The sequence below is a fragment of the Scatophagus argus genome, chromosome 23 (assembly GCF_020382885.2).
Source record: "Scatophagus argus isolate fScaArg1 chromosome 23, fScaArg1.pri, whole genome shotgun sequence".
Classification (NCBI taxonomy): domain Eukaryota; kingdom Metazoa; phylum Chordata; class Actinopteri; family Scatophagidae; genus Scatophagus; species Scatophagus argus.
Genome location: NC_058515.1, coordinates 14,214,366 through 14,241,412, shown reverse-complemented (window position 1 = coordinate 14,241,412; position 27,047 = coordinate 14,214,366). Strand labels below are relative to the sequence as shown.

The 27,047-nt window shown below is 39.9% G+C and overlaps 1 protein-coding gene and 2 long non-coding RNA genes across 6 annotated transcripts; 1 reads left to right on the top strand and 2 right to left on the bottom strand.

Moving 5' to 3' along the window:
- Positions 1-252: 252 nt before the first annotated feature.
- Positions 253-11,917, top strand: LOC124054770. 2 transcript variants are annotated; one of them, XR_006842468.1, is made up of 5 exons: positions 253-653; positions 1,320-1,378; positions 1,565-1,616; positions 11,415-11,570; positions 11,780-11,917. It is a non-coding gene; the product is annotated as an uncharacterized LOC124054770 (long non-coding RNA). The 2 variants fall into 2 exon arrangements; XR_006842467.1 differs by lacking the exon at positions 11,780-11,917 and having other exon boundaries at positions 255-653; positions 11,415-11,648.
- LOC124054760 (lithostathine-2-like) lies at positions 9,645-26,365 on the bottom strand. 3 transcript variants are annotated; one of them, XM_046381131.1, is made up of 6 exons: positions 26,258-26,365; positions 11,339-11,392; positions 11,147-11,259; positions 10,915-11,046; positions 10,611-10,716; positions 9,645-9,865 (listed from the first exon to the last, which is right to left on the bottom strand). In XM_046381131.1, exons 1-6 carry the CDS (start codon positions 26,313-26,315, stop codon positions 9,795-9,797), a joined length of 534 nt encoding a protein of 177 aa, XP_046237087.1. In that variant the 5' UTR covers positions 26,316-26,365; the 3' UTR covers positions 9,645-9,794. The 3 variants fall into 3 exon arrangements, with proteins under 3 accessions (XP_046237087.1, XP_046237086.1, XP_046237085.1); XM_046381130.1 differs by lacking the exon at positions 26,258-26,365 and adding an exon at positions 18,278-18,296 and having other exon boundaries at positions 11,339-11,493; XM_046381129.1 differs by lacking the exon at positions 26,258-26,365 and adding an exon at positions 11,939-11,968 and having other exon boundaries at positions 11,339-11,505.
- Positions 17,286-26,121, bottom strand: LOC124054779. The gene is made up of 2 exons (XR_006842478.1): positions 26,010-26,121; positions 17,286-17,382 (listed from the first exon to the last, which is right to left on the bottom strand). It is a non-coding gene; the product is annotated as an uncharacterized LOC124054779 (long non-coding RNA).
- Positions 26,366-27,047: the final 682 nt, after the last annotated feature.

The following is a 27,047-nucleotide window of genomic DNA, read 5'->3' as shown; positions in this document are numbered from 1 at the left end:
TTAAATTTAGGTCAAAGGTTATGAAAATTCGAGTTTTATTTTTAGGTTTTTGTGATTTATGATGTGGAAAAAATTTGTGCCAGACAGTTCAGATCTCATATGATCTTCAGTGCAGTTCACTAATTAAAACAACAGTTATAAGAATTCAGTGTAGATTAGGTTTTATTGCAAGCAAAAAACAGCAAAACCAAGATGTTGTTCTGACAGCATCTGATTTGATAAAAAAAGAAATTCAACCAGCATATTCAATATACCTTTTGATTACACACATTTTGATGACACACTCCTGTCACTTTTAAAGTATGTTGTTGTGTAATTGTCCTTCTTTTTCTGTCCACAGTTGTCTACATGTAATTATTTTAAAATGTAACATTTTTTGTCATTCACACAGATTTGCTTTAAGGTAAGTGCTAAGGTCAACATGCTCACATGATCTCGTTAACCTGCCGATGCGTCACAGAAAGCAGGGAACACCGAGCACACGCTAACGTTACTTTCAAGTAATGTTATACAAAAAATGTTTTAAGTTCATAAGAGTGTCCATTAATTTAATTAATTGCACACCCGTGAGGAGACAAACCCTGTGGTTGATTAGAACTTATGTGCAACTGGTGACGTTTTGAGGCCTGCTAGTTAACAGAAGAAGTAAGAAGGTGGGTAATTTTGGCTGATTACAACGTATTTTTGCTGTATTTCTGTTGTATCTCAGCAAGCAAGAAACATCAGGCTCTGGTTAGACTTGAATGTTTTTCCCACTATTGCCCACTATTTTGTTCATTCACCAGCCAACTGTTAATAACATTGCCAACTTGCGCTAGCCAACGGTATCGTTAACTTGAGCTAGCCAGTGATATTGCTAATTTGCGGTAGCTAGCGGTGTCGTTAGCTTGAGCTAGCTAACGATATTGCTAATTCGCACAAGCTAACTATATTGCTAACTCGCGCTAGCTGACGGTATTGTTAACTTGAGCTGGCTAACGATATTGCTAATTCGCGCTAGCAAACGGTATCGTTAACTTGAGCTATCTTACGATATTGCTAGCTAACTATATGTCAACACCTAAGTAACTAATTACAGCATGAGGAGAACTAATTGTGGTTCTAATTTTAGTTTTACTTAAGTAAATGCAATTTTATAAAAGTAATGTTAACTTCAGGATATAACATAACACATTTTAAGGCCTAAAATTCAGATTGGATTTTAGACTTTATTTGGACCTCCTATTTTTAACTGTTAAGAATAGTATAAAAATAATAATAATAATTATAATAATTATCTGTGCGCTGGTGTGTTTCAATAATCTTATCATCTGTTCCAGCTTAACCTGACTGAAAATGGGTGTTGGAGGAGGAGGATCATACAGCAGAATGTGTTTAGGTGGGTTGGTTAATTCATTTAAGGACCATTTTTTTCATTAGAACACATGACTTTGCATTGGGGCAAGCCTAGTTTCTGTGCCTTTAGGCTATTTCAAAATCAATACATTAATCTATCATGATTATAGTGATTGTAATTGGGAATTAGAATAAACTAAATCATCTCCCCTTCACCCTTCTTTTTCAGTCACTTGCATCAGAGGATGTCCAAATTGACTGATCAACCTCTTCATTTAAAGGTAGGAGAACAAGGCCTTTTTTTCCCAGTTTCTCCCTCACTAATGACTGGCATTAGTGTCATTTAGTTTTCCAGTGTGATGTGATGGGATAATGTTTATGACCCCAAAGTCCTGCATTTATCAAGCAGTAGACATTGTTCTGGCAAATTATCTCTTGTGGTTCAGTGGCAGTGATCAGTGTTGCCTTCGAAGCTCCAATCTTATGCGGTTATGTTTGGTTATGTTTATTATGTTCAAGATTCAGCTTTTTCACATTAATTAGTGTATGTTTTGGTTTAATTATAGAAAATCCTTAAAACGATATCCACTCCCTCTTTGACTGCTGGACACAAGATGTGTCCTACTCCTACTGCACTGTGTTACTTAGAAGATAATTAGAGACGGTAACATTTAGAACATAAACTGCTGTGAAGCAGTGATTACAACCCAAAATAAGATTTTATTGTATCTGTCAGGTCAGAGGTGTAGTTCTCGTGTCCTCCTCCGTCATCTACACGCCCGTTGGCAAGTTTCCGAACCCCTACAGTGCTTTCTCAATTGCTGTGTCTCTGGATGAGACAGTGAGTGGCTGAAGTAGAAATGAAAAAAAAATATATTGAATCTCTATGCTTTGAGCAGATGTGGTGGCTCTGGTTTCTTTGTATTTAATATCAAAACCCTGGAAGCTGCGACAAATGAACGATGGTCTGGACCTCGCGTGAGATATAAAACTCTTAACGACAATGTCACTGGCTCCATTTAAAGACATATCGCTCTTTTGCTTTGAGCCCAAGCGCAATATCTGTAACATCATTTTAATATTTTTTTATTTTTCTTACAGATAATACAGATATTAACCCTATTAATTTCACAGATGTCGGCTGTTTTACTTTCAAGGCGGAAAATCTTCAATATCAAAACCTTGGAACTTGAATCAAGCACTGCAGGTCTATCGCTGAGCCTTGGCATGTGCTGTTAAACTATCAATAAAAATATTATTAGGATCATTTCAGCCCACCTTTCCAACACTGTGATCTCTTTGTCATGGACAAAATGAAAGAAATTTAAAAGGCTGCAAGATGGAAAGGTGGTTTTAAGAACTAAACCATGTTTTCTTACTGGTTCATGATCACAGGGGAATTTATTTTCCTGTCACACTAAATCTTGTTTTTAAAAGTGGACACTAAAATCGAATCTTTTCCAACCAAAGCGGCCCACGTTTGATGATCCATGACCCTCGTTTTACTATTTATTAGTCCCTGGAATATATTTGAAAATTCCTGCACACAAGACTCACTTTGTCTTTTTTTTTTTTTTTTTTTACTTTTTATACTTTTTGTATTTTCAATACAAGACCACATAGTTTTAAAATTCTGACTTTTTCACAACGAGAATGCTTGTTAATCATCTAGAAAAATGAAATAATAAAATCAGACAAAAAAAAGTTTAATTTAGTGCGCGGCAATTTCACTTACTGTGATAGAAAAATGCATTGGTCCCACATTAATTAATGTTCAGTCTCATAAATCTCATATTAAGACCAACTTCATAATTTGCGTGACTTTTTTACGCTGCTCTCATTACGTTTCCTGACATGTTTAACAGTGAGGGGTCAAGCATCTGTCTAGGTATTGCTGTTCTCTCTCTGGTTCTCCGTTTTAGTTTGCCCAAGTAAAAGCAAATGCTAACATGCAGGCATTTGCACCTATAAAACACAGTGAAAGCAACCATCATTGAATTTCACCTGCCAACACGTAACTGGCAATGTCTGCTTCTATTTTCCATCCTCAAGCAGCTAACTGATGGGGCATTTAGCATAGCTACAGAGTCAGATATTTCCCTCAGGTGTTGGTGGAGATGTAGACAAGGCACAGGTAGTGACGGATAAATAACTAAAAAAAATGCTCAATGTAATCTGAGCTGCATTTTCATTTGTGGATATCTGCACCACACTTGACCTGTGAATGTGGTTTAAATTTGATCTAGGAGGACTGGATGGTGGGTGTTTTCGTGCAGTCTTGTGCAGAAAAGTTACTCCTCATTTTAGCAAAAAAAAAAGAAAAAGCTGGACTGGACTGAAACTGCCTGTCTGAACATTGCGTAAATGTCCTTGAGCAAGAAACTGAAACCCCAAGTGACTCTAAATCCCTACTGCTTCCACAAACATTTCTGTCTCTGGTTTAAAGCACCTGCGTGTTCCAAAAAAATTTGGAAAGCCACACCAGCAATCAAATTTTTGTTTTCTAAAAGAACTCCAGCTTAATAAATGAAAAAGGCAGCTAATGAATATTTGAAGTCCACTTGCCTCTGAGTTACTCTCCTGGTCTGACTGCCAATATTTTAAAATCCTCTGCATTTTCAACACTGAGTTGGTGGTCCACTCCTCATCCGTGATTTATATGCTGCTCAAAAGCCTGAATGGAAATAAGCAGCACAATATAGATTTCATGCTAACAAAGAAATATGAAGCTAAGGAATAAGAGTCTTGGCATCTCATACAGCATCCCAAACACGATAAACACCAATTATGCGTCACCGTCTCATTGACTGATTTTTACAGCATTTTAGCACTTTAGACTGCACTTGAAATAACTCAGAAAATCAAATGTAGTCTGGTGTGGTGTCACAAGTGAAACCTAAGTCCAGTTTTAGTGGTGGAGGTATTTCTCCTCTTAACGGGGCTGTCAGAAGGAATGACTTTTTCCCCTTTGAGTAACCCTGATATGGAATGGTTTTACCATCAGCACAGGAACTGTGTGTGTGTGTGTCTCTGTAAGACAGGGAGGAAAAAGGAGATCACAGTAAAGTAACTTTGGAGAAACTGATAGAAAGAGAGCGATACATGTGTGAATGAACGACCTCGAGAGAGCCAGAGGTCATGAGTGTGGTTTTGTCGTTAGTGTTTGAGGGTTATATGGGTTCTCAGACTGACTGGCCACTGCAGTAACAATGTGCCAGGACATGTCTGTCTTTCATTTTTTTTCTTTTTAATATTTTTTAATTCTTTTTAATATTTCTGTATATTTCTTCTAATTCAGTCAGTTTCTAAGGATTGGTAGCTGTGTTAAACAGAACACCAGTACTTTGATAATCAGTTATTTAAAGGAAGTAAACTCCCTGTATTTAAAAATTATAGTTAAAGCTCTAGCTTGCCGGATATTAACTTTAATATTTGTGCTAAGCAAATATCGAGGGGCATTTAATTTTGTAGCTAGTTAAAGTAGAGCTGCTTGTAACTACTTTAAATTGTGTTAGGAAGTTAAATCTATAATAATCTATAATGACCGATCGTATGTTGTTTTGCAATAATTTTAATCTTTAAAGTAACTACAGCTGTCAAAAGTTGTTGTGAATCAGAGGATCATCAAAGGAAAATAACTCAAATAACAAGAGTACATGAGTAAATGTATTTAGTTACTTTTCACCATCATGTCTCCTGTTCGCACCCCAGCTTGTCTCATTCTGGATCTTTTGTTCCTCTCAATATCTGTTTCTTATCTTTCAATCTTTCCTTTTAGACTCTAAAAGCTCTCTCCCTCTCAGCCTGTCTCAGTGTCTCTATCGTCTCTGCAAAACAGATTGTGAAAGGCCACTGGCTTGCTGTTAAAAGGGAACCGGCGGCTGGAAAGAAACACTGGGAGATCAAGAAAAGAAAGATGGGAGTATTAAAGGAGAATCACATGGAAGGGTCGATGACAGACTTGCCTGAATTATGAAAGGGAAGATGAAATGGGGGGGATAAAGAGTAAAAGAAAGGAGCAGAGCATGAGGAAAGGTATACAGGGAGTGGATGGGAGGAGAGAGAAAGGGTTAAGAGGTAAAAGAAAGCTGAAAATGGGGGGAAGGAAAAGGAGGAGCAGGAAGAGGAGTAAGAAAGATTAGCGAGAGGGTTAAACTTTTGAACGGGAGAGCTTTTTTTGAGGAACACTACAGAGAATCCCATCAGCCCTTAGTTCACGCTGATGTGAGTTTTATACACATTTCTGAGGCTAGTTCGTTGGCCGAGAAAAATGTCAAATTGGACGAATTCATGGCTTTATATAACGGGGGGAGAAGAGAGTGTTTAATATAAGGGGAGGTGGGGGTCAGGGAGAGGTTCATATACTCGTAAGTCGCCCTTTTCCTTGGCGTCGGCGTCGGAGGGGTGGTTGCACAGTTTGGCTGGCTGTTCGGTAAAACCACCCTCTAATGAATGGACAAGAGTCTGATCCCTTGTTGAATTGATGTTTGTCCATAGACAGCCACGCATGAGCTGCAGAGTAGATCCAAAATTTACTGGAGGAAACTGTATGCTCACGCTGCCGTCAATGAAGCTGATGGTTCATCATTTTGGTAGACTGTGGATGTTTTGTGGGTTTTGGACTTTGGTTTCTTTGCAGAAATAGTTCTCTTGATTATTGCATTTTTGGACACGCGTTAAAAATTTGGATAACTAACCAACACAATAACTCAAAATAATTCAGTTCAAATGAAACCTGAATTTCATTTTTATTGTGAGTTTTTTTAAACAAGACCCTGAAACACTACATCAGACTGTGACTGTGGTCATGCACTGCAAACACATGGCACAGCGTACATTCATTTGTCTTTTATAGACATGCTGAAAAAACATATTGTGGCACAAGTGTACCAAGTGTGAGGTGTAAAACGTTTTTCACTGTAATAATGTGACATTGGCTTTAGTTCTAAGTGGAAGACTCAGGTCTGAATTTACAGCATTATTATCATATTGTCAAGGGAATTATTTGACATGATTGTTGAGTTACTTAAAGGTTTGCAGTTTGCTAGTGATCTATGCGTCTTTTACATTCACAGTTCAAACCTGTGGAAAGTGAATGTTGTCAGTATGACTTCTGAATTTTAGATGACACATGTATTAGTCATGCTGTGATTTTGCAGGGTTAGCAAGTGTGACTGACAACACTCTTGTTTGGTTTACTGATAGTAAGAAACTATTAAGCGTGTAAACCAGCTGCCAGAATTTAACCATTAAGACCTTGCTTTGTGTCCTGTTTCTGTTTCAGTCTGTTTTAAGCCCTTTATATTTTTCGGAAATTTTGTTGAATGTTTACATGCATGTTTGAATACATGGACATTCATAGTAGTGGTAAAATAAACCAAAACTGACTGTGCAAAGCGTGAAGAGAACAGCAGTGATGGTGGCCCATCCGTTCACGTTGCTCTCCTCCTCTGTAACAACATCACATGACTTGCTTCTTTTCTGACAAGAGTCCTGATACCCACTGCTGCTAAAGGTATTTGTTGCTTGAACATAAACACAGGTATTACGACACAGGGCAGAAAAAGTGAATCGTAACACTTAAGCCGGGCTTCTAAGCAAGGTGTTTCATATTTCCAGTCTTGTGTAACTAACAGCAGAGAACTGCAGTTTGTTCTGGGCTGCTCATAGGTGTGAAATATTTCCTTGAATCAGAGTGATGGAAAAGTGCGTGAAGGTCTGCTCACTCAGATTTCCCTGGATAAATACATTTTTAAAATAACCACCAAGTCACCCTTATTCTTACCCCACAAGCAATTAAGTTAAATATTAATAGAAGTGAAGTTCAGCCAGATCTAAAGTTTAAAGGTCAGGGGTTTTAAGAAGTATTTTTTCCTGATGACTAAGATCCCATCCAGAAAGGTCCTCTGTGAGAATTTGGCAGGCGCCCGGCGTTAACATTTGTTAGTGATGCTAGTCCAAGCCAACGGGGGAACTAAACCCATTCTCTCAAAATTACATGCAAGCCGTTCCACCCAGTTCCATAAGCTGTAAGAGTAAGAATAAGTAACAGAGCAGTTTGGACAGATTTGTGTTTCATTTTAACAGAAATGGTATGTCCCCTTGATAGTTTGCAGAAGGCTGCTGCCAGGTTCTTAAGGACTACGACACAGATTTGAAAAACCCTTTTTGGATGCGTGTCATCCATAGGTTTGAGAAAGCTTCAAGTCCTGTCCTCCACCTTTATGACTACGTGGGAAAAGTGAGAAACATGAGAAAGTTACATTTAAGGTTCCAAATCTGATCTTCATGGTGATCAGCTTCAATCTGAGGTTCATGCAGAGTAGATGCACACGAGCGTGCTTTACTTCCGAGCTGAGCGTTTTTTTCTTCTTCTTCTATGGCTCAAGTATCTTGAGATTAAACTGATCAGGAGTGGCTGCACATTACAGTATTACAACATATGTGTTCACTGAAACTCCATGTTGCAATGCTCAACATGGAGACCTAATCAGTTTCATACATACTTTAAGTCAGAGGCTGGTTTACTTCATGTTTCCCTCAAGCACTTTATGTTGTAGGTTGGATGAATCACACAAACACAAACGGTGACGAGGAGACATTTCTCATCTCACATCTCCTTTACTTGCCTTATACAACCCGGCTCCACATTTCGTGTTTCTTCGTGTTTCCCGCACACACCTGAATGTGACAGTGTGTGTAACATGTGTGATGTTGATGTTGTTTTTCATGATGATAAATGTAGGGTCCAGTGTTTTTTAAGCTATAATTGAGACCAAAAAGAGACCTCTGTTTCAGTTTTTAACAACTTTTTGGTGATGTTTTTGATGAGGAATTTGGTGAAAGTGGTACATTTTCCATGACTGGCTAAATATGTGGTGGAACAAGAACTCTTTGCTCTTTTTGTGTTTGTTTTAAATAGCCTAATATGTGCGTGGGACACAGTCGGGATTCAGTAGCAAGTAAACCAAAGAGGCTTTTATTCTGTGGCTGGACATTCAATCACTAATACAGTATATTATAAACAACCAGAAAAAAGTTATTGTCATAATATGAGCTAAAATTATGATGGCAAGTTGATGCAGTTGTTGCGTAGTCATTGCCATCTGGTGACTAAAATATCAATAATATAAAATGATTTAATGATGCAGGAAAGCAGACCCAGATGGAAGCTTTAGCAGAGAGTCAAACCAAAGTATATTTCAGTTCCCTTACATGTTCTTTCGTGTCTGGCCTCAAGTCCCAAACCACCTATTGGGAGAGCCGGATCATGTTCTGAGCTTGTTTAGCTTCAGCTAACCACGCAGGCACTGGTTGGACAAGACGTCTCCAGCGACAGATCGCTTATTTAGTGTCCCACAAACAGCCAAATAAACAGCGTGGCAGAAAGAAACAAACCGCTGTCTGTCCTCCTGCCTGTTCGGTGAAAGAGACGAAAGGGAAAAAGTGTTGGCATCTGGTTGTTCTGTCTCGCTTGTTAGAACAAACATAAAATGTCTGCTTTGCTTTTGTACTTTTTCTTTGAATGGGTTTTGAGGGCTGGAACTCACCCTACCTGTCAAAAAACTGTAAACCTTCAGATGTAATGAGATCTTCCTGCAATAGAAGAGGCACAAATATTGCATTTGAGCCGGGTGTCCAGTCAAACAAAGAGAGAAGCAACTTTAATCGTGTTTGGTGCAGATGAAGGGAACACACATAAAATAATAGCATCCTGCAAATAGGATTTAGTAAAACCATTTTGATCGCAAATTTCAGGAACACATATTGTGTAGCTTATGGGAGTCAGAGTTTCCATGGAGGGCCACACCTTCATGTTTGCTTTTTATAAACACCAAAGTCTCATTATTACTTCATTCAACCTTGTCTTCAGCTGTGACTCAAGTGACGTGACAAGCCACAGCTAAGGTACGACTGAGGTGTTAAGATGGCAGATATTATGTCTTACACCTAATTACTGGAGAAATTGCTGTTTTTGGTTATGACAACAATCAGCTGTACCAAATTTCAGTCGAACTGTTGGATACGAGTTGTTGAGATATTTCATTCAAAACTGCAAATGTCAACCTCATGGTTGTCAGAGGACAAGTCAGATGACACTTGGAAATCTATAATTTCATGTTTTCAAAGAGCCCCAGCTTTTCCTTGGGACTATTTTTAGTGGAGGATTCATCCAAATATGAACAGTTTAATTCTAAATAACTTTAAAACAAATGCTTCTGGAAGGACAATATACTTACATAGACAATATGTCTACATATAAACTCTCACATCACTACACAAACACAAATAAAAGAAGACGCTGGAACTTGAATGCTGACATGTTTATTGCGGTAAATTTGAAAGCTTGTGTTTGCAGTGGTTATCAGAGCAAGAGAATGATAGAAAAGCTGCATATGTGATCAGCTGTCATGTCGACGCTGACTTTTAATATGAGAGCAAACATCAGCTGGTGATGATCACTTCTTCTTGCCGCACACAAAGAACATCCTTCTGGAGCATCTTGCAGTCGCAAATGGTCGATACCACCCTGGAAAACAGAGAAGACAAAACGGAAAACATCCCATTCAGTGGCATCAAGAGTTATGGAGGAAAAATAACCTTTTGGTGGTTTATTAAGCACAATGTCTGCGTTCAAAGAGATGAATCTTGTTACTTGACAGACGTAGTCACATTTCCTGCTTTGGTTTTGTTATGGCTTGAGTGGGCAGATGATGGCTTTCATGCAGCAACATGCTTGTCTGAATCTGGTCGTTTTAACTTGATGAAGGCCATCTGATCATTGGCACAGTTGATGCCCCTAAATGGTAGTTCATTGCTGCATGTGTTTGGAGGCAGGGTCAGGAGTGTTAGGAGTCCTGAAAATGTATGAAATGCGTAACTGCTGATGCCACGTCATTGCAGAGCTCTGACAGCATTAATTATTTGACGTGACGTTGAAAGTCAAAAGCAGGCAGCTGTTGAATTTAACGAGACCTGATCATCACATTGATCTGATCAGAACACAAAAAATGACATTATGGTTTATTTTTCTTCTTTCTTTTCTGTTTTAGCCAGACTTATTCACAAATGTGTTTTGATGGACTCTCAATTCATTTTTGATTTCCAAGGTTTTTTTTCTCCAATCGGTGCAGACCACAGTGTCTCTTGATGCATAAACCTACAATGAATCAAATTAGAGCAATAAAATGGGAGAAGCAGCACTGAGTGCTCATGAGAGTTTGTGACTGTTTTTAGTCTGACTTGAAACTTTGATTGTACTATTTTTTTCTTACATCTTAAGTTCATCGAGACGCAGTTCTTCCCTCCTCTGTAGTTCGGCCGACCTCGAGACCATGAAGCAAAGTTGAACCTTGATCCATCAGTGTAGTGAAGTCTCCCCTGAAAACCACAGAGTTGTGCATCAGTGTTGTTATGTGACACACAAACTCCTCTGTGTATCATACATCATCTTCATTCTCATTCATTCAATTCAGTTTATTCATATAGCACTAAATCACAACAAAATTGTCTCATGACTCTTTCCTATTAAAGGAGGTCTATACCAAACTCTTAAATTTAGATAAATTCACTGCTTACACATGTCCTTCTGGCGCCAGTCCATACATTTGCATAATGAGTTCTGGCACACTTGGCCACAAGTTTCATGCGTTTCATCTGAGCACGACTGTGTATTGACAGCAGATTGGCATTTAAGGAGCGGCAGATTCTCTGTAATGAGCAGAAATGTGGGCGTTAGTCTTCACATTCACGCAACAAATCAGGATGGATTTATTGTATTTTCTGTGTTGCTTGTGTGTGTTTGCATCACCTGTGCATTATAAAAGGTTTGTGGACTCCGAATGATTTTAACACAGTATCTCCATCTCAGGCGCATCCATCCTTGACCACATGATAACCTCTGGCACTTCCAATGTAGACCCCCTGTAGAAACACGAGTGCTTTAATAAATAGTTTTTTTAGCATATAATTCACCAATGATATGTGATGGTGCTGTACTTACAAAAACGAGGATAGTGGCAACGATAAAGATGGTGATAATGGTAACGACGACGACCTTCCACTGTCGCCATGAACAGGACGCACACCAACAGCAGGATGACAGCTGGACGCATGGCTGTGACCTTTATTGTCAGCACTCAACAGCTGGAATACGACCTGGAAAAGTGACTGATGAATATCCAGAAAAACATTGTTCATTTGGAAGCAGTCAACACTCAACAGGCAGATATAAGGTGATCAAAGTAACTTAATTACAGTGTAGAAGTATATCTCTGTTTCTTCTGTAAATGTGCTTTTCTTGCTTAGAGTTAATGTGTCCTTTATGGCTTACATTTCTCTCCTGTTTATCAGCTACGAGCCTGTTATATTTTTCATTGTTCCCTGAACCTCCTTTATGTAACATGAAGTGCCAACTTAATCGACTGAAAAGTTTTATCCCCAGATCTACAGGACACATTTTTACGTTCAGCTTCTGTCCGGCCCCACGCAGCCACACATCAGCTCCAGTGTTTGACTGTCATTGAGTTATCTCTCTCTAGACCTCAGATGTACTCGTTCTGTTCTGTTGTCCTAAAACACACAGAGAGAAAAAGAAACTCACCACAGATGTGCTCTGGCTTCTTGGTGCCCCTCAGTCTGATGGTCAGGTCGCTCTTCCTCTCACTCTTAAGCTCACCAGTCGTGCCCTGTGGAGATGCCAGTGTTTGTCCAGTATGTGCTCATGTCATTAATCATGAGATCAAACACAGCAATTAAGTATTTACATGCCAGTCTCTTTTGTGAGGTGTTTGAGGGACAAACAATAGCCAAAACTCACTTCTGCTATGTTGGGCTTCATATTCATCCACCAGTGCCTGTTGTTAACTTGTCTCACATAACAGTCGCTTCATGTGTGATAGCAACGGTTGCTTTGCTCTCCAAAAGTACTAGAACAGTAAGGTGAATTCATTTGTTGTTGCTGTAAACCAGTTTGGTTTAATATCAAGAGATGAATGTGAAACAAAAGTTTGAGAATTTCAGTTTTCATTTCCTGGTGTTTACATCCAAATCACATAAACTGCAAAAGAGATCGCACCTTTTTCAGTGAGCAAAAGTAGTAGAACATGTGACTGACGAAATCAGTGAGGCTGAGAAGCTTAATAATTTATCGTATATCCCTTGTTTACAAAAAGCTCATCAAACTCATGTCTGTACATTATGTGCCAAAAAGGTTCCCTCGTGTATGACCTCTGGTCATGAATTGATCTTCCATCATTTAATTCATGTAATCTCTAGCCTTGATATGAAGAAATATTCTACGTGGGTCTTTTTGGTTTTCTTCCAGTAGAGAACCTGTGACACTGTGCCATGTAGGCTGCATCGTGTCTTTCTGCATGCTGGTTCCCCACCACTCACAGCTGCCCTTTTCATGTATTGTTATTTATGTTTTGCCACTGCTCCTCAGACGAGGAAGTGTTCAGCACAGTGTCTGCCATCAGTCCGACTCCATCCTGGACTGTACGGCTCATCTGAATATGGTCTCCATGTGCTCAAAATTTATGTTTACGGGGCAGCCAAGGGGGGCGACGATCCCTGGAGGAGATCTGGGGAGTGTATGTATGTTCGGACAGGACTTACGTTCCCCAGTTCAGTATTTTGTTAACATGCATTATCCCACTTATTGTGGTTGAACCACACCTGTCATTTGGCATTGTCATAGGTAACTTCAGTGCCCATGGACATGTTTAGTTAAGCGACATTTAGCTAATGTTAGTTCATAGCTCACTTTAACTAATCAGCTTAATCAGATCAGCTTTAGCTGAATATTTTGGGAAGATGTGTGTGTTTGTTTGCTTGCCACACTTGATCGCATGGAGAGCTGGCTGTGGTTTGCTTCTCATTCTACTTCCTGCTCTTTAAATCTGCAGGGTCTCCTGTTGTATGACCAGCTTTGTTCTGAGTGGTCCGATGGGTCTTTATCCAAACCTGGCAGCTCTCGAGTACCGATGAGTGTTTCCCTCATGGGTTAAATATGTTTCAGCAGTAAAGCCCAACAATATCGAATCAAAGCCATTTTGCTAGCATATCGTTAGCCTTCTGGCCCACAGTTGAGAGAGAGCTTAGCTGACTAGAAATAGCTCCTGTTGGGAAGTCGTATCTTAAGGAAAAACTTTTGAAAAAGTTTGATTGCAAAGTGCAGGGAAAATATTAATTTTTGAAAAAATATGAATCTGCTGTTCGTTAAACAATTCTGGTCTCTGCGTTGTCAATTAATTCCTCGTCATCCGTCACTGGTGCTACATAACACAGTGAGAGTGTATTTTTCTTTTTCCAGCCCTTCTGTAAATATTATCTATTTGTCTGTGAGTCCATTAAGTGACAGTGCCTCTGGCCTAGAAGCTGTTGTATCATGAATACCTGACATTTGACATTTAAAACTCAGGACACACAGTCAACGCTTGGAGGAAGTTTCTGTTGATGATTCATTGAAAACCGTTTTCTTCGATAATATTGAATATTTCAAGGGCGTGGAGCCGCATAATTAGTCAACAGACTGAAGTCACGAATTGTTTTTTAATTCCTGTCATCTCTGGGCTTGATGTGAAGAAATGTTCTAAGTGTGTCGAGCTTTTGCTCACTATATCAAATGTCATTGTCCATCACAAGGAGAGACTGTTGAGTTGTGAGTAAATCTACACTGAGAACTTGTATCAGATACGCATGAACAAGTTCAGAGAATTTCTGGGAGAGAACTTCCAGAACTTTCAGAACTTGTGGTTATGTAGGAGGCGCTTGGTGGCGAGGTAGTCCAGAATGAATGGGGGCTTATGGTGCTGTAGGCACAAAACGTGACTTTTATGGGGTAAAATCTTTCATGATGTTTTCTGTATAAGTGGTAGAGAGAATAGATGCAGTTCTGTGAAAGTAGACTTTCATATCTTTGTTGCAGTGAAATATCTTTCTGCATTATTATTGAAGTCTTTGTGGTATTTGCACCAGTTTGTGGTATTTGCTGTTATAGTTTCACTCATCAGTCAAGCACTAAGTTTGTGTTTTGTTTTAAACACGCTTCTAACGTCTGCTGTAGCTCTCATTAGGAAAATGAATAAGGACTATAATAACCAAAACTGCCACCATGTTATTGTGGTTATGTTTCGTGTATTGATAATTGAAGTTATCCAACCCTCATCTGAAGTTGTTAGTCGTAAATCCTTTACTGACCAATCAGCATACATTCGTATTTTTTTATTTCAGTTCTGATATACAATCAATACTGTATTCACAAAAACTAAAATAAAATTTTGGCTTTTTTGTGGAGTGTGTGTGATAACACCCCATTCTTATACATGACAGACAACAGAAATGACAGCTGTAGCCTACTTAATGTGACACACTGTGTTTTTCTTGAGCTACTTTATCTACACTGAAGGTCCTCGTCCTGGAGTTTAAAGGATTCATTATTGGACAGAACTGACTGACGCTTTTGAATAACACATCCCCTGCTATTTCAGCTTAGGTCATATGAAATTCTCAATCTTGAGTCAAGAACACATTTGTTACTGGCAGCGTCGCTACAAGACTGTGACTTTCCATTAAACATAAACACACACACACACACACACACACACACACACACACACACACACAGTGGTCAGCACTGGTATCACCCATGAAACAGACACACAGTCATGTCAGTGTCAACTTTACCGTCAGTGGTTCCACACCAGAACATAGATACGTGTGTGGGTGTGTTTGGTGCAGGTGACGGGAGCAACATAAAATAGTTAAGCATCCTGCAAACAGGACATTTAGTAAAACCATTCTGATGGCAAATTTTAGGAGCACATTTTGTGTTGTTCATGGGAGTCAGAGTTTCCATGGAGGGCCACACCTTCAGATTTGCTTTTATAAACACCAAAGGTTGTGCCTAACTTGCACAACGTATCTAAATGGTAAGCTCTCATTATTACTTCATTCAATCTTTTCTTGAATTTCCCTCAGGATCAATAAAGTATCTCTCTATCTAACTATCTATCTTGTCTTCAGCTGTGACTCAAATAACGTGACAAGCCACAGCTAAAGTACGACTGAGGTGTCAAGATGGCAGATATTATGTCTTACACCTCATTACTGTTGGTAATAACATTACGGTTATTTCAGTCTAACTGTTGGATAATCGTTGTTGAGATATTTCATTGAAAACTGCAAATGTCAACCTCATGGTTGCCAGAGGACAAGTCAGATGACACTTGAATATCTATAATTTCATGTTTTCAAAGAGCCCCAGCTTTTCCTTGGGACTATTTTTAGTGGAGGATTCATCCAAATATGAACAGTGGCCAAAGTATTACCGGGTCATTTTAACTGTATGGACATAAACAGCCCACTATTGATCTGGCTTGATAATACATATATGAATATACTCTGTATTGTTGCAGAACAGTTTCATCCTAAATAACTTTACAACAAATGCTTCTGGAAGGACAATATACTTACATAGACAATATATCTACATATAAACTCTCACATCACTACACAAACACAAATAAAAGAAGACACTGGAACATGAATGCTGACATGTTTATTGCAGTAAATTTGAAAGCTTGTGTTTGCAGTGGTTATCAGAGCAAGAGAATGATAGAAAAGCTGCGTATGTGATCAGCTGTCATGTCGACGCTGACTTTTAATATGAGAGCAAACATCAGCTGGTGATGATCACTTCTTCTTGCCGCACACAAAGAACATCCTTCTGGAGCATCTTGCAGTCGCAAATGATCGATACCGCCCTGGAAAACAGAGAAGATAAAACAGAAAACATCCCATTCAGTGGCATCAAGAGTTATGGAGGAAAAATAACCTTTTGGTGGTTTATTAAGCACAATGTCTGCATTCAAAGAGATGAATCTTGTTACTTGACAGACGTAGTCACATTTCCTGCTTTGGTTTTGTTATGGCTTGAGTGGGCAGATGATGGCTTTCATGCAGCAACATGCTTGTCTGAATCTGGTCGTTTTAAGTTGATGAAGGCTATCTGATCATTGGCACAATTGATGCCCCTAAATGGTAGTTCATTGCTGCATGTGTTTGGAGGCAGGGTCAGGAGTGTTAGGAGTCCTGAAAATGTATGAAATGCGTAACTGCTGATGCCACGTCATTGCAGAGCTCTGACAGAATTAATTATTTGACGTGATGTTGAAGGGGCGGCACGGTGGTGCAGTGGTTAGCACTGTCGCCTCATAGCAAGAGGGTTCCAGGTTCGAATCCTGGTCTGGGCCCTTCTATGTGGAGTTTGCATGTTCTCCTTTTGCCAGCGTGGGTTTTCTCCGGGTTCTCCGGCTTCCTCCCACAATACCAAAAACATGCACATTAGGTTAATTGGCTACTCTACATTGTCCCTTGGTGTGAGTGTGAGAGTGTGTGGTTGTTTGTCTTTGTGGCGACCAGCCCAGGGTGAACCCCGCCTCTCGCCCGTAGTCAGCTGGGATAGGCTCCAGCTCCCCCGCGACCCTGATGGATAAGCGGTATAGAAAATGGATGGATGGACGTGATGTTGAAAGTCAAAAGCAGGCAGCTGTTGATTTCAAAGAGACCTGATCATCACACTGATCTGATCAGAACACCAAAAATGATATTATGGTTTATTTTTCTTCTTTCTTTTCTGTTTTAGCCAGACTTATTCACAAATGTGTTTTGATGGACTCTCAATTCATTTTTGATTTCCAAGGTTTTTTTTCTCCAATCGGTGCAGACCACAGTGCCTCTTGATGCATAAACCTACAATGAATCAATGAAATGTGACCAACGTCAAATTAGAGCAATAAAATGGGAGAAGCAGCACTGAGTGCTCATGAGAGTTTCTGACTGTTTTTAGTCTGACTTGAAACTTTGATTCTGCTATTTTTTCTTACCTCCAAAGTTCAAGGAGATGCAGTTCTTCCCACTTCTGTTTCCAGTCCATACATTTTCACCATGAATTCCAGCACTATTGGCCAAAGATTTCATGAGTACAAACTCAATATTACTGTGTACTGACATCAGATTAGCATTTAAGGAGCGGCAATGTTTCTGTAATGAGCAGAAATGTGGGCGTTAGTCTTCACATTAACACAACAAATGAGGATGGATTTATTGTATTTTCTCTGTTGTTTGTGTGTGTTTGCATCACCTGTGCGTCATCAAAGGTTTTGGGAGTCAGAAAGATTTTAGCACAGTAAGTCTGAATAAGGTGGGACCATCCAGGATCACATGATATGCTGTTCCAAGAAGAGAGGCCCCCGTTTGAAAGTAGAGCATCTGTAGAAACACAAGTGCTTTAATAAATAGTTTTCTTAGCATATAATTCACCAATGGTATGCGATGGTGTTGTACTTACAAAAACGAGGATGAGAATGATGAGGATGGCGACGAGGAAGGCCTTCCACTGTCGCCATGAACAGGACGCACACCAACAGCAGGATGACAGCTGGACGCATGGCTGTGACCTTTATTGTCAGCACTCTACAGCTGGAATACGACCTGGAAAAGTGACTGAAGAATATCCAGAAAAACATTGTTCATTTGGAAGCAGTCAACACTCAACAGGCAGATATAAGGTGATCAAAGTAACTTAATTACAGTGTAGAAGTATATCTCTGTTTCTTCTGTAAATGTGCTTTTCTTACTTAGAGTTAATGTGTCCTTTATGGCTTACATTACTCTCCTGTTTGTCAGCTACGAGCCTGTTATATTTTTCATTGTTCCCTGAACCTCCTTTATGTAACATGAGGTGCCAACTCAATCGACTGAAAACTTTTATCCCCAGATCTACAGGACACATTTTTACGTTCAGCTTCTGTCCGACCCCAAGCAGCCACACATCAGCTCCAGTGTTTGACTGTCGTTGAGTTATCTCTCTCTAGACCTCAGATGTACTCGTTCTGTTCTGTTGTCCTAAAACACACAGAGAGACAAAGAAACTCACCACAGATGTGTTCTTGGTGTCACCAGTCCATTAAGTGATGGTGCCTCTGGCCTAGAAGCTGTTTAAATGTATCAAGAACACCTGACATTTGACCTTTAAAACTCAGAACATTCAACGCTTGGAGGAAGTTTCTGTTGACGATTCACTGAAGATTTTTTTTTTTTGGTGATATTGAATATTTCAAGGGTGTGGATCCACATAATCAGTCAACAGACTGAAGTCACGAATTGATCTTCCATCTTTTAATTCCTGTCATCTCTGGGCTTGATATGAAGAAATGTTCTAAGTGTGTCAAGCTTTTTCTCACTATATCAAATGTCATTGTCCGTCACAAGGAGAGACTGTTGATTTGTGAGTAAATCTGCTCTGAGAACTTGTATCAGATACACATGAACAAGTTCAGAGAATTTCTGGGAGAGAACTTCCAGAACTTTCAGAACTTGTGGTTATGTAGGAGGCACTTGGTGGCGAGGTAGTCCAGAATGAATGGGGGCTTATGGAGCTGTAGCCACCAAACGTGACTTTTATGGGGTAAAATCTTTCATGATGTTTTCAGTATAAGTGGTAGAGAGAATAGATGCAGTTCTGTGAAAGTAGACTTTCATATGTTTGTTGCAGTGAAATATCTTTCTGCGTTATTATTGAAGTATTTGTGGCATTTGCACCAGTTTATGGTGTGGTATTTGCCGTTATAGTTTGACTCATCAGTCACTGGGCTGGGCTGCCTTTGCTTTTTAAAGCAGGTGGGAATCACACACTGTGAGAGGGAGAGGTTGAATATCGTTGTAAACACTGGTGCGAGCTGTTCAGTGCAGGCTTTGAGGACCCTCCTTCACCGTCCTACGGACAGCGTAGGTGGCTGCCCTGTACAGCGTCGTGTCACAGGTGGCGAGTCCCGAATTGTAGGCAGTGGTGCGGGCCCTCAGCACGTCGCGGACAGTTTTGTCCACCCACGGCTTCTGGTTGGGAAAAGTTCTGATGGTGGCTGTTGGTGTTATGTCTTCCAACCATTTTCCAGATAAATCCCACAACCGCTTCCGTGAACTCGTTGATGTCACCACCCGAGCTGCACAGAAACATGTCCCAGTCCGCTGAATCCAGTGCGCCCTGCAGAGCGGCCTCTGATTGGTCAGTCCACCGTGATACTTCTCTGACTGCAGGAGATTCCTGCTTCAGCCGAGGTTTATATTTCGGCATGAGAAGGACTGCACTGTGGTCCGAAAGGCCAAACGGAAGCAGAGACTTGGCCTTGTAACCATCCTTGAAAGGAGAGTAAAGGCGGTCCAGAGTCCTCTCTCCTCTGGTGGGGCAGTCGATGTGTTGTTTAAACTCCGGTATCACCTTCCTCAGGTTAGCACGGTTAAAGACCCCGGCCACGATGAGGGCTGCGTCAGGCTGGTTAGCTTGATAGGTGGATATAGCCTCTTGTAGCTCAGTGAGAGCAGTGTCCGTGTTTGCCTGAGGTGGGATGTAAACAGCGCTGATGATGACCAAAGTAAACTCACGGGGCAGGTAGAAAGGACGGCACTGGATGGTCAGGAGCTCCAGGTCAGTTGTGCATGAGTGTTTGAGAGACACAACGTTCCTGTTGTCACAGTGAGGCAGATGACGTTACAGTCACGCATATCCCTCGGGAACTTTATTCTGGCCCTGAGTTCATCAAGCTTGTTTTCCAGTGACTGGACATTGGCGAGTAGGATGCTGGGCAGAGGTGAATGGTGTGCTCTGCGTCTCAGTCTGTTCCTAACACCGGCTGGTTTCCCTCGGGGCCTTCTCCGTGACCTGCGGCTTGCACGTCCATTGTTGTTGTTGTTGTTGTTGTAGCCAGCCCGTATGATGTCAACAGGCCAGTTCGAGTCCGGGATTAAGTTGATAGGGCCAAATTGAGTACTGTGCTCCAAGGTTAATTAGGGTCTATCTGTCGTATGTGTTACGACCTACAACGGGATGGCTTAACAAGTTAAAAATTACGCTAAAAACGACTATATACAAACAAATCTCGGGAGCAGATACGACAGCGGCCGACCTCACCAGCGCCATCATTTAAATAGATACGTGTGTGGATGTGTTTGTTGCAGATGAAGGGAACAACATAAAATAGTTAAACATCCTGCAAATAGGACATTTAGTAAAACCATTCTGATGGCAAATCTTAGAAGCACTTATTGTGTAGTTCATGTGAGTCAGAGTTTCCATGGAGGGCCACACCTTCAGGTTTGCTTTGTATAAACACCATAGTTTGTGCCTAACTTACACAACGTATCTAAATGGTAAGCTCTCATTATTACTTCATTCAACCTTGTCTTGAATTTCCCTCAGGATCAATAAAGTCTTTCTCTATCTATCTATCTATTTTGTCTTCAGCTGTGACTCAAGTGACGTGACAAGCCACAGCTAAAGTACGACTGAGGTGTCAGGTTTGCAGATATTAGGTCTTACACCTCATTAACGGGCAAATTGCTGCTTTTGGTTATGACAACAATCAGCTGTACCAAATTTAAGTCAGTCATTTCCGTTTCCTTGGAACCATTTTTAGTGGAGGATTCATCCAAATATTAACAGTGGCCAAAGTATTACTGGATCATTTTAACTGTATGGACTTAAACAGCCCACTGTTGATCTGGCTTCATAATACTTATAGGAATATAATCTGTATTGTTGCAGAACAGTTTCATCCTAAATAACTTTAAAACAAATGCTTTTGGAAGGACAATATACTTACATAGACAATATATCTACATATAAACTCTCACATCACTACACAAATAAAAGAAGACACTGGAACTTGAATGCTGACATGTTTATTGCGGTAAATTTGAAAGCTTGTGTTTGCAGTGGTTATCAGAGCAAGAGAATGATAGAAAAGCTGCATATGTGATCAGCTGTTATATCGACGCTGACTTTTAATACGAGAGCAAACATCAGCTGGTGATGATCACTTCTTCTTGCCGCACACAAAGATCATCTTTGTTGAGCAATTTTCAGTAAAAAGTGGTTGACCCCTCCCTGGAACACAGAAAAGATAAAACGGAAAACATCCCATTCAGTGGCATCAAGAGTTATGGAAGAAATCTCCATTCAAATCTTGTTACTTGACAGACGTAGTCACATTTTCTGCTTTGGTTTTGTTATGGCTTGAGTGGGCAGATGATGGCTTTCAAATGGCCCTAAATTCATTTTTGATTTCCAAGGTTTTTTTTTTTTTTTTACCACAGTGGCTCTTGATGCATTATTAATCAATGAAACGTGACCTACGTCAAATTAGAGCAATAAAATGGGAGAAGTAGCACTGAGTGCTCATGAGAGTTTGTGACTTTTTTTTAGGTCGACGATTATAGTATTTCTTCTTACCTCCAAAGTTCAATGAGACGCAGCTCTTCCCACTTCTAGAGCCAGTCCATACATTTTTACCATGAATTCCAGCACGCTTGGACAATAACTTGCGTGTCATCTGAAAATGACTGTGTATTGGCATCAGATTAGCATTTAAGGAGCGGCAATGTTTCTGTAATGAGCAGAAATGTGGGCGTTAGTCTTCACATTAACACAACAAATGAGGTTGAATTTATTGTATTTTCTCTGTTGCTTATGTGTGTTTGCATCACCTGTGCGTCATCAAAGGTTTTGGGAGTCTGAATAATTTTAACACAGTAAGTCTGACTAAGGTGGAACCATCCATGACCGCATGATATGCTGTTCCAAGAAGAGAGGCCCCCGTTTGAAAGTAGAGCATCTGTAGAAACACAAGTGCTTTAATAAATAGTTTTCTTAGCATATAATTCACCAATTGTATGTGATGGTGTTGTACTTACAAAAACGAGGATGAGAATGATGAGGATGGCGACGAGGAAGGCCTTCCACTGTCGCCATGAACAGGACGCACACCAACAGCAGGATGACAGCTGGACGCATGGCTGTGACCTTTATTGTCAGCACTCAACAGCTGGAATACGACCTGGAAAAGTGACTGAAGAATATCCAGAAAAACATTGTTCATTTGGAAGCAGTCAACACTCAACAGGCAGATATAAGGTGATCAAAGTAACTTAATTACAGTGTAGAAGTATATCTCTGTTTCTTCTGTAAATGTGCTTTTCTTGCTGAGAGTTAAATGTGTCCTTTATGGCTTACATTACTCTCCTGTTTGTCAGCTACGAGCCTGTTATATTTTTCATTGTTCCAGCCCCAAGCAGCCACACATCAGCTCCAGCGTTTGACTGTCGTTGAGTTATCTCTCTCTAGACCTCAGATGTACTCGTTCTGTTCTGTTGTCCTAAAACACACAGAGAGACAAAGAAACTCACCACAGATGTGTTCTTGGTGTCACCAGTCCATTAAGTGATGGTGCCTCTGGCCTAGAAGCTGTTTAAATGTATCAAGAACACCTGACATTTGACATTTAAAGCTCAGAACATTCAACGCTTGGAGGAAGTTTCTGTTGATGATTCACTGAAGATTGTTTGTTTGTTTGTTTGTTTTTTTGGTAATATTGAATATTTCATGAGTGTGGATTCACATAATCAGTCAACAGACTGAAGTCACGAATTGATCTTCCATCTTTTAATTCCTGTCATCTCTGGGCTTGATGTGAAGAAATGTTCTAAGTGTGTCGAGCTTTTTCTCACTATATCAAATGTCATTGTCCGTCACAAGGAGAGACTGTTGATTTGTGAGTAAATCTGCTCTGAGAACTTGTATCAGATACACATGAACAAGTTCAGAGAATTTCTGGGAGAGAACTTCCACTTTCAGAACTTGTGGTTATGTAGGAGGCACTTGGTGGCGAGGTAGTCCAGAATGAATGGGGGCTTATGGAGCTGTAGCTGCAAGACGTGACTTTTATGGGGTAAAATCTTTCATGATGTTTTCAGTATAAGTGGTAGAGAGAATAGATGCAGTTCCGTTAAAGTAGACTTTCATATCTTTGTTGCAGTGAAATATCTTTCTGCATTATCATTGAAGTATTTGTGGTATTTGCACCAGTTTACAGTATTTGCGGTTATAGTTTGACTCATCAGTCAAGCACTAAGTTTGTGTTTTGTTTTAAACACGCTTCTAATGTCTGCTGTCGCTTTCATTAGGAAAATGTATAAGGACTATAACACACAAAACCGAGCAACAATTAAAACAAACATGCTTTAGTGTTTTTTAATTTCAGTTCTGATATAAAATCAATACTGTATTCACAACAACTAAAAATAAAACTTTGTCTTTTTTGTGGAGTGTGTGTGATAACACCCCATTCTTATACATGACAGACAACAGAAATGACAGCTGTTCCCTACTTAATGTGACACACTGTGTTTTTCTTGAGCTACTTTATCTACGCTGAAGGTCCTCGTCCTGGAGTTTAAAGGATTCATTATTGGACAGAACTGACTGACGCTTTTGAATAACACATCCCCTGCTATTTCAGCTTAGGTCATATGAAATTCTCAATCTTGAGTCAAGAACACATTTGTTACTGGTAGCGTCGCTACAAGACTGTGACTTTCCATTAAACATAAACACACACACACACACACACAGTGGTCAGCACTGGTATCACCCATGAAACAGACACACAGTCATGTCAGTGTCAACTTTACTGTCAGTGGTTCCACACCAGAACATAGATACGTGTGTGGGTGTGTTTGGTGCAGGTGAAGGGAACAACATAAATTAGTTAATCATCCTGCAAACAGGACATTTAGTAAAACCATTTTGATGGCAAATTTTAGGAGCACATATTGTGTAGTTCATGTGAGTCAGTTTCCATGGAGGGCCACACCTTCAGGTTTGCTTTGTATAAACACCAAAGTTTGTGCCTAACTTACACAACGTATCTAAATGGTAAGCTCTCATTATTACTTCATTCAACCTCGTCTTGAGTTTCCCTCGGGATCAATAAAGTATCTCTCTATCTAACTATCTATCTTGTCTTCAGCTGTGACTCAAGTGACGTGACAAGCCACAGCTAAAGTACGACTGAGGTGTCAAGATGGCAGATATTAGGTCTTACACCTCATTACTGGCCAAATTGCTGCTTTTGGTTATGACAACATTCAGCTGTACCAAATTTCAGTCTAACTGTTGGATAATCGTTGTTGAGATATTTCATTCAAAACTGCAAATGTCAACCTCATGGTTGTCAGAGGACAAGTCAGATGACACTTGAATATCTATAATTTCATGTTTTCAAAGAGCCCCAGCTTTTCCTTGGGACTATTTTTAGTGGAGGATTCATCCAAATATTAACAGTGGCCAAAGTATTACCGGGTCATTTTAACTGTATGGACTTAAACAGCCCACTATTGATCTGGCTTGATAATACATATAGGAATATACTCTGTATTGTTGCAGAACAGTTTCATCCTAAATAACTTTGAAATAAATGCTTCTGGAAGGACAATATACTTACATAGACAATATATCTACATATAAACTCTCACATCACTACGTAAACACAAATAAAAGAAGACGCTGGAACTTGAATGCTGACATGTTTATTGTGGTAAATTTGAAATCTTGTGTTTGCAGTGGTTATCAGAGCAAGAGAATGATAGAAAAGCTGCATATGTGATCAGTTGTCATGTCGACGCTGACTTTTAATATGAGAGCAAACATCAGCTGGTGATGATCACTTCTTCTTGCCGCACACAAAGAACATCTTTTCTGAGCATCCTGCAGTAGCTAATGGTAGAAACCACCCTGGAAAACAGAGAAGATAAAACGGAAAACATCCCATTCAGTGGCATCAAGAGTTATGGAGGAAAAATAACCTTTTGGTGGTTTATTAAGCACAATGTCTGCGTTCAAAGAGATGAATCTTGTTACTTGACAGACGTAATCACATTTCCTGCTTTGGTTTTGTTATGGCTTGAGTGGGCAGATGATGGCTTTCATGCAGCAACATGCTTGTCTGAATCTGGTCGTTTTAACTTGATGAAGGCTATCTGATCATTGGCACAGTTGATGCCCCTAAATGGTAGTTCATTGCTGCATGTGTTTGGAGGCAGGGTCAGGAGTGTTAGGAGTCCTGAAAATGTATGTTCAAGGTTCAAGGAACTTTTATTCTCATAGCAGCTCACATTTACATGCTTATGGTACGAAATTAGAACTCAAGTCCCTGGAGCAATAGGTAGGGTCTTTAAAAAAATATGAAATGAAAAGTTGAATAACAAAACAGAAACTTTGATTGTACTATTTTTTCTTACGACTCAAGTTCAAGAAGACGCAGTTCTTCCCTCCATTGTAGTTCGACTGACCTTGCAACCATGCAGCAAAGTTTAACTTAGATCCATCAATATAGTTAATTATCCCCTGAAAAACACAGAGTTGAGCATCAGTGTTGTTATGTGACACACAAACTCCTCTGTGTATCATACATCATCTTCACTCTCATTCATTCAATTCACTTTATTCATATAGCACTAAATCACAACAAAGTTGTCTTATGACTCTTTCCTATTAAAGGAGGTCTATCCTAAACTCTTAAATTTAGATAAATTCACTGCTTACCCCTGTCCTTCTGGCGCCAATCCATACATTTTCACCATGAATTCCAGCCCGATTGGCCAAAGATTTGATGTGTATAAACTGAGTATGGCTGTGTACTGACAGCAGATTGGCATTTAAGGAGCGGCAGAGATTCTGTCATGAGCAGAAATGTGGGCGTTAGTCTTCACATTAACACAACAAATGAGGATGGATTTATTGTATTTTCTCTGTTGCTTGTTTGTGTTTGCATCACCTGTGCGTCATCAAAGGTTTTGGGAGTCAGAAAGATTTTAACACAGTAAGTCTGACTAAGGTGGAACCATCCATGACCACATGATATGCTGTTCCAAGAAGAGAGGTCCCCGGTTGAAAGTAGAGCATCTTTAAAAACACAAGTGCTTTAATAAATAGTTTTCTTAGCTATAATTCACCAATGGTATGTGATGGTGTTGTACTTACAAAAACGAGGATGAGAATGATGAGGATGGCGACGACGACGGCCTTCCACTGTCGCCATGAACAGGACGCACACCAACAGCAGGATGACAGCTGGACGCATGGCTGTGACCTTTATTGTCAGCACTCTACAGCTGGAATACGACCTGGAAAAGTGACTGATGAATATCCAGAAAAACATTGTTCATTTGGAAGGAGTCAACACTCAACAGGCAGATATAAGGTGATCAAAGTAACTTAATTACAGTGTAGAAGTATATCTCTGTTTCTTCTGTAAATGTGCTTTTCTTACTTAGAGTTAAATGTGTCCTTTATGGCTTACATTTCTCTCCTGTTTGTCAGCTACGAGCCTGTTATATTTTTCATTGTTCCCTGAACCTCCTTTATGTAACATGAGGTGCCAACTCGATCGACTGAAAACTTTTATCCCCAGATCTACAGGACACATGTTTACGTTCAGCTTCTGTCCGACCCCAAGCAGCCACACATCAGCTCCAGCGTTTGACTGTCGTTGAGTTATCTCTCTCTAGACCTCAGATGTACTCGTTCTGTTCTGTTGTCCTAAAACACACAGAGAGACAAAGAAACTCACCACAGATGTGTTCTTGGTGTCACCAGTCCATTAAGTGATGGTGCCTCTGGCCTGGAAGCTGTTTAAATGTATCAAGAACACCTGACATTTGACATTTAAAGCTCAGAACATTCAACGCTTGGAGGAAGTTTCTGTTGATGATTCACTGAAGATTGTTTTTTTTTTGGTAATATTGAATATTTCAAGGGCGTGGATCCACATAATCAGTCAACAGACTGAAGTCACGAATTGATCTTCCATCTT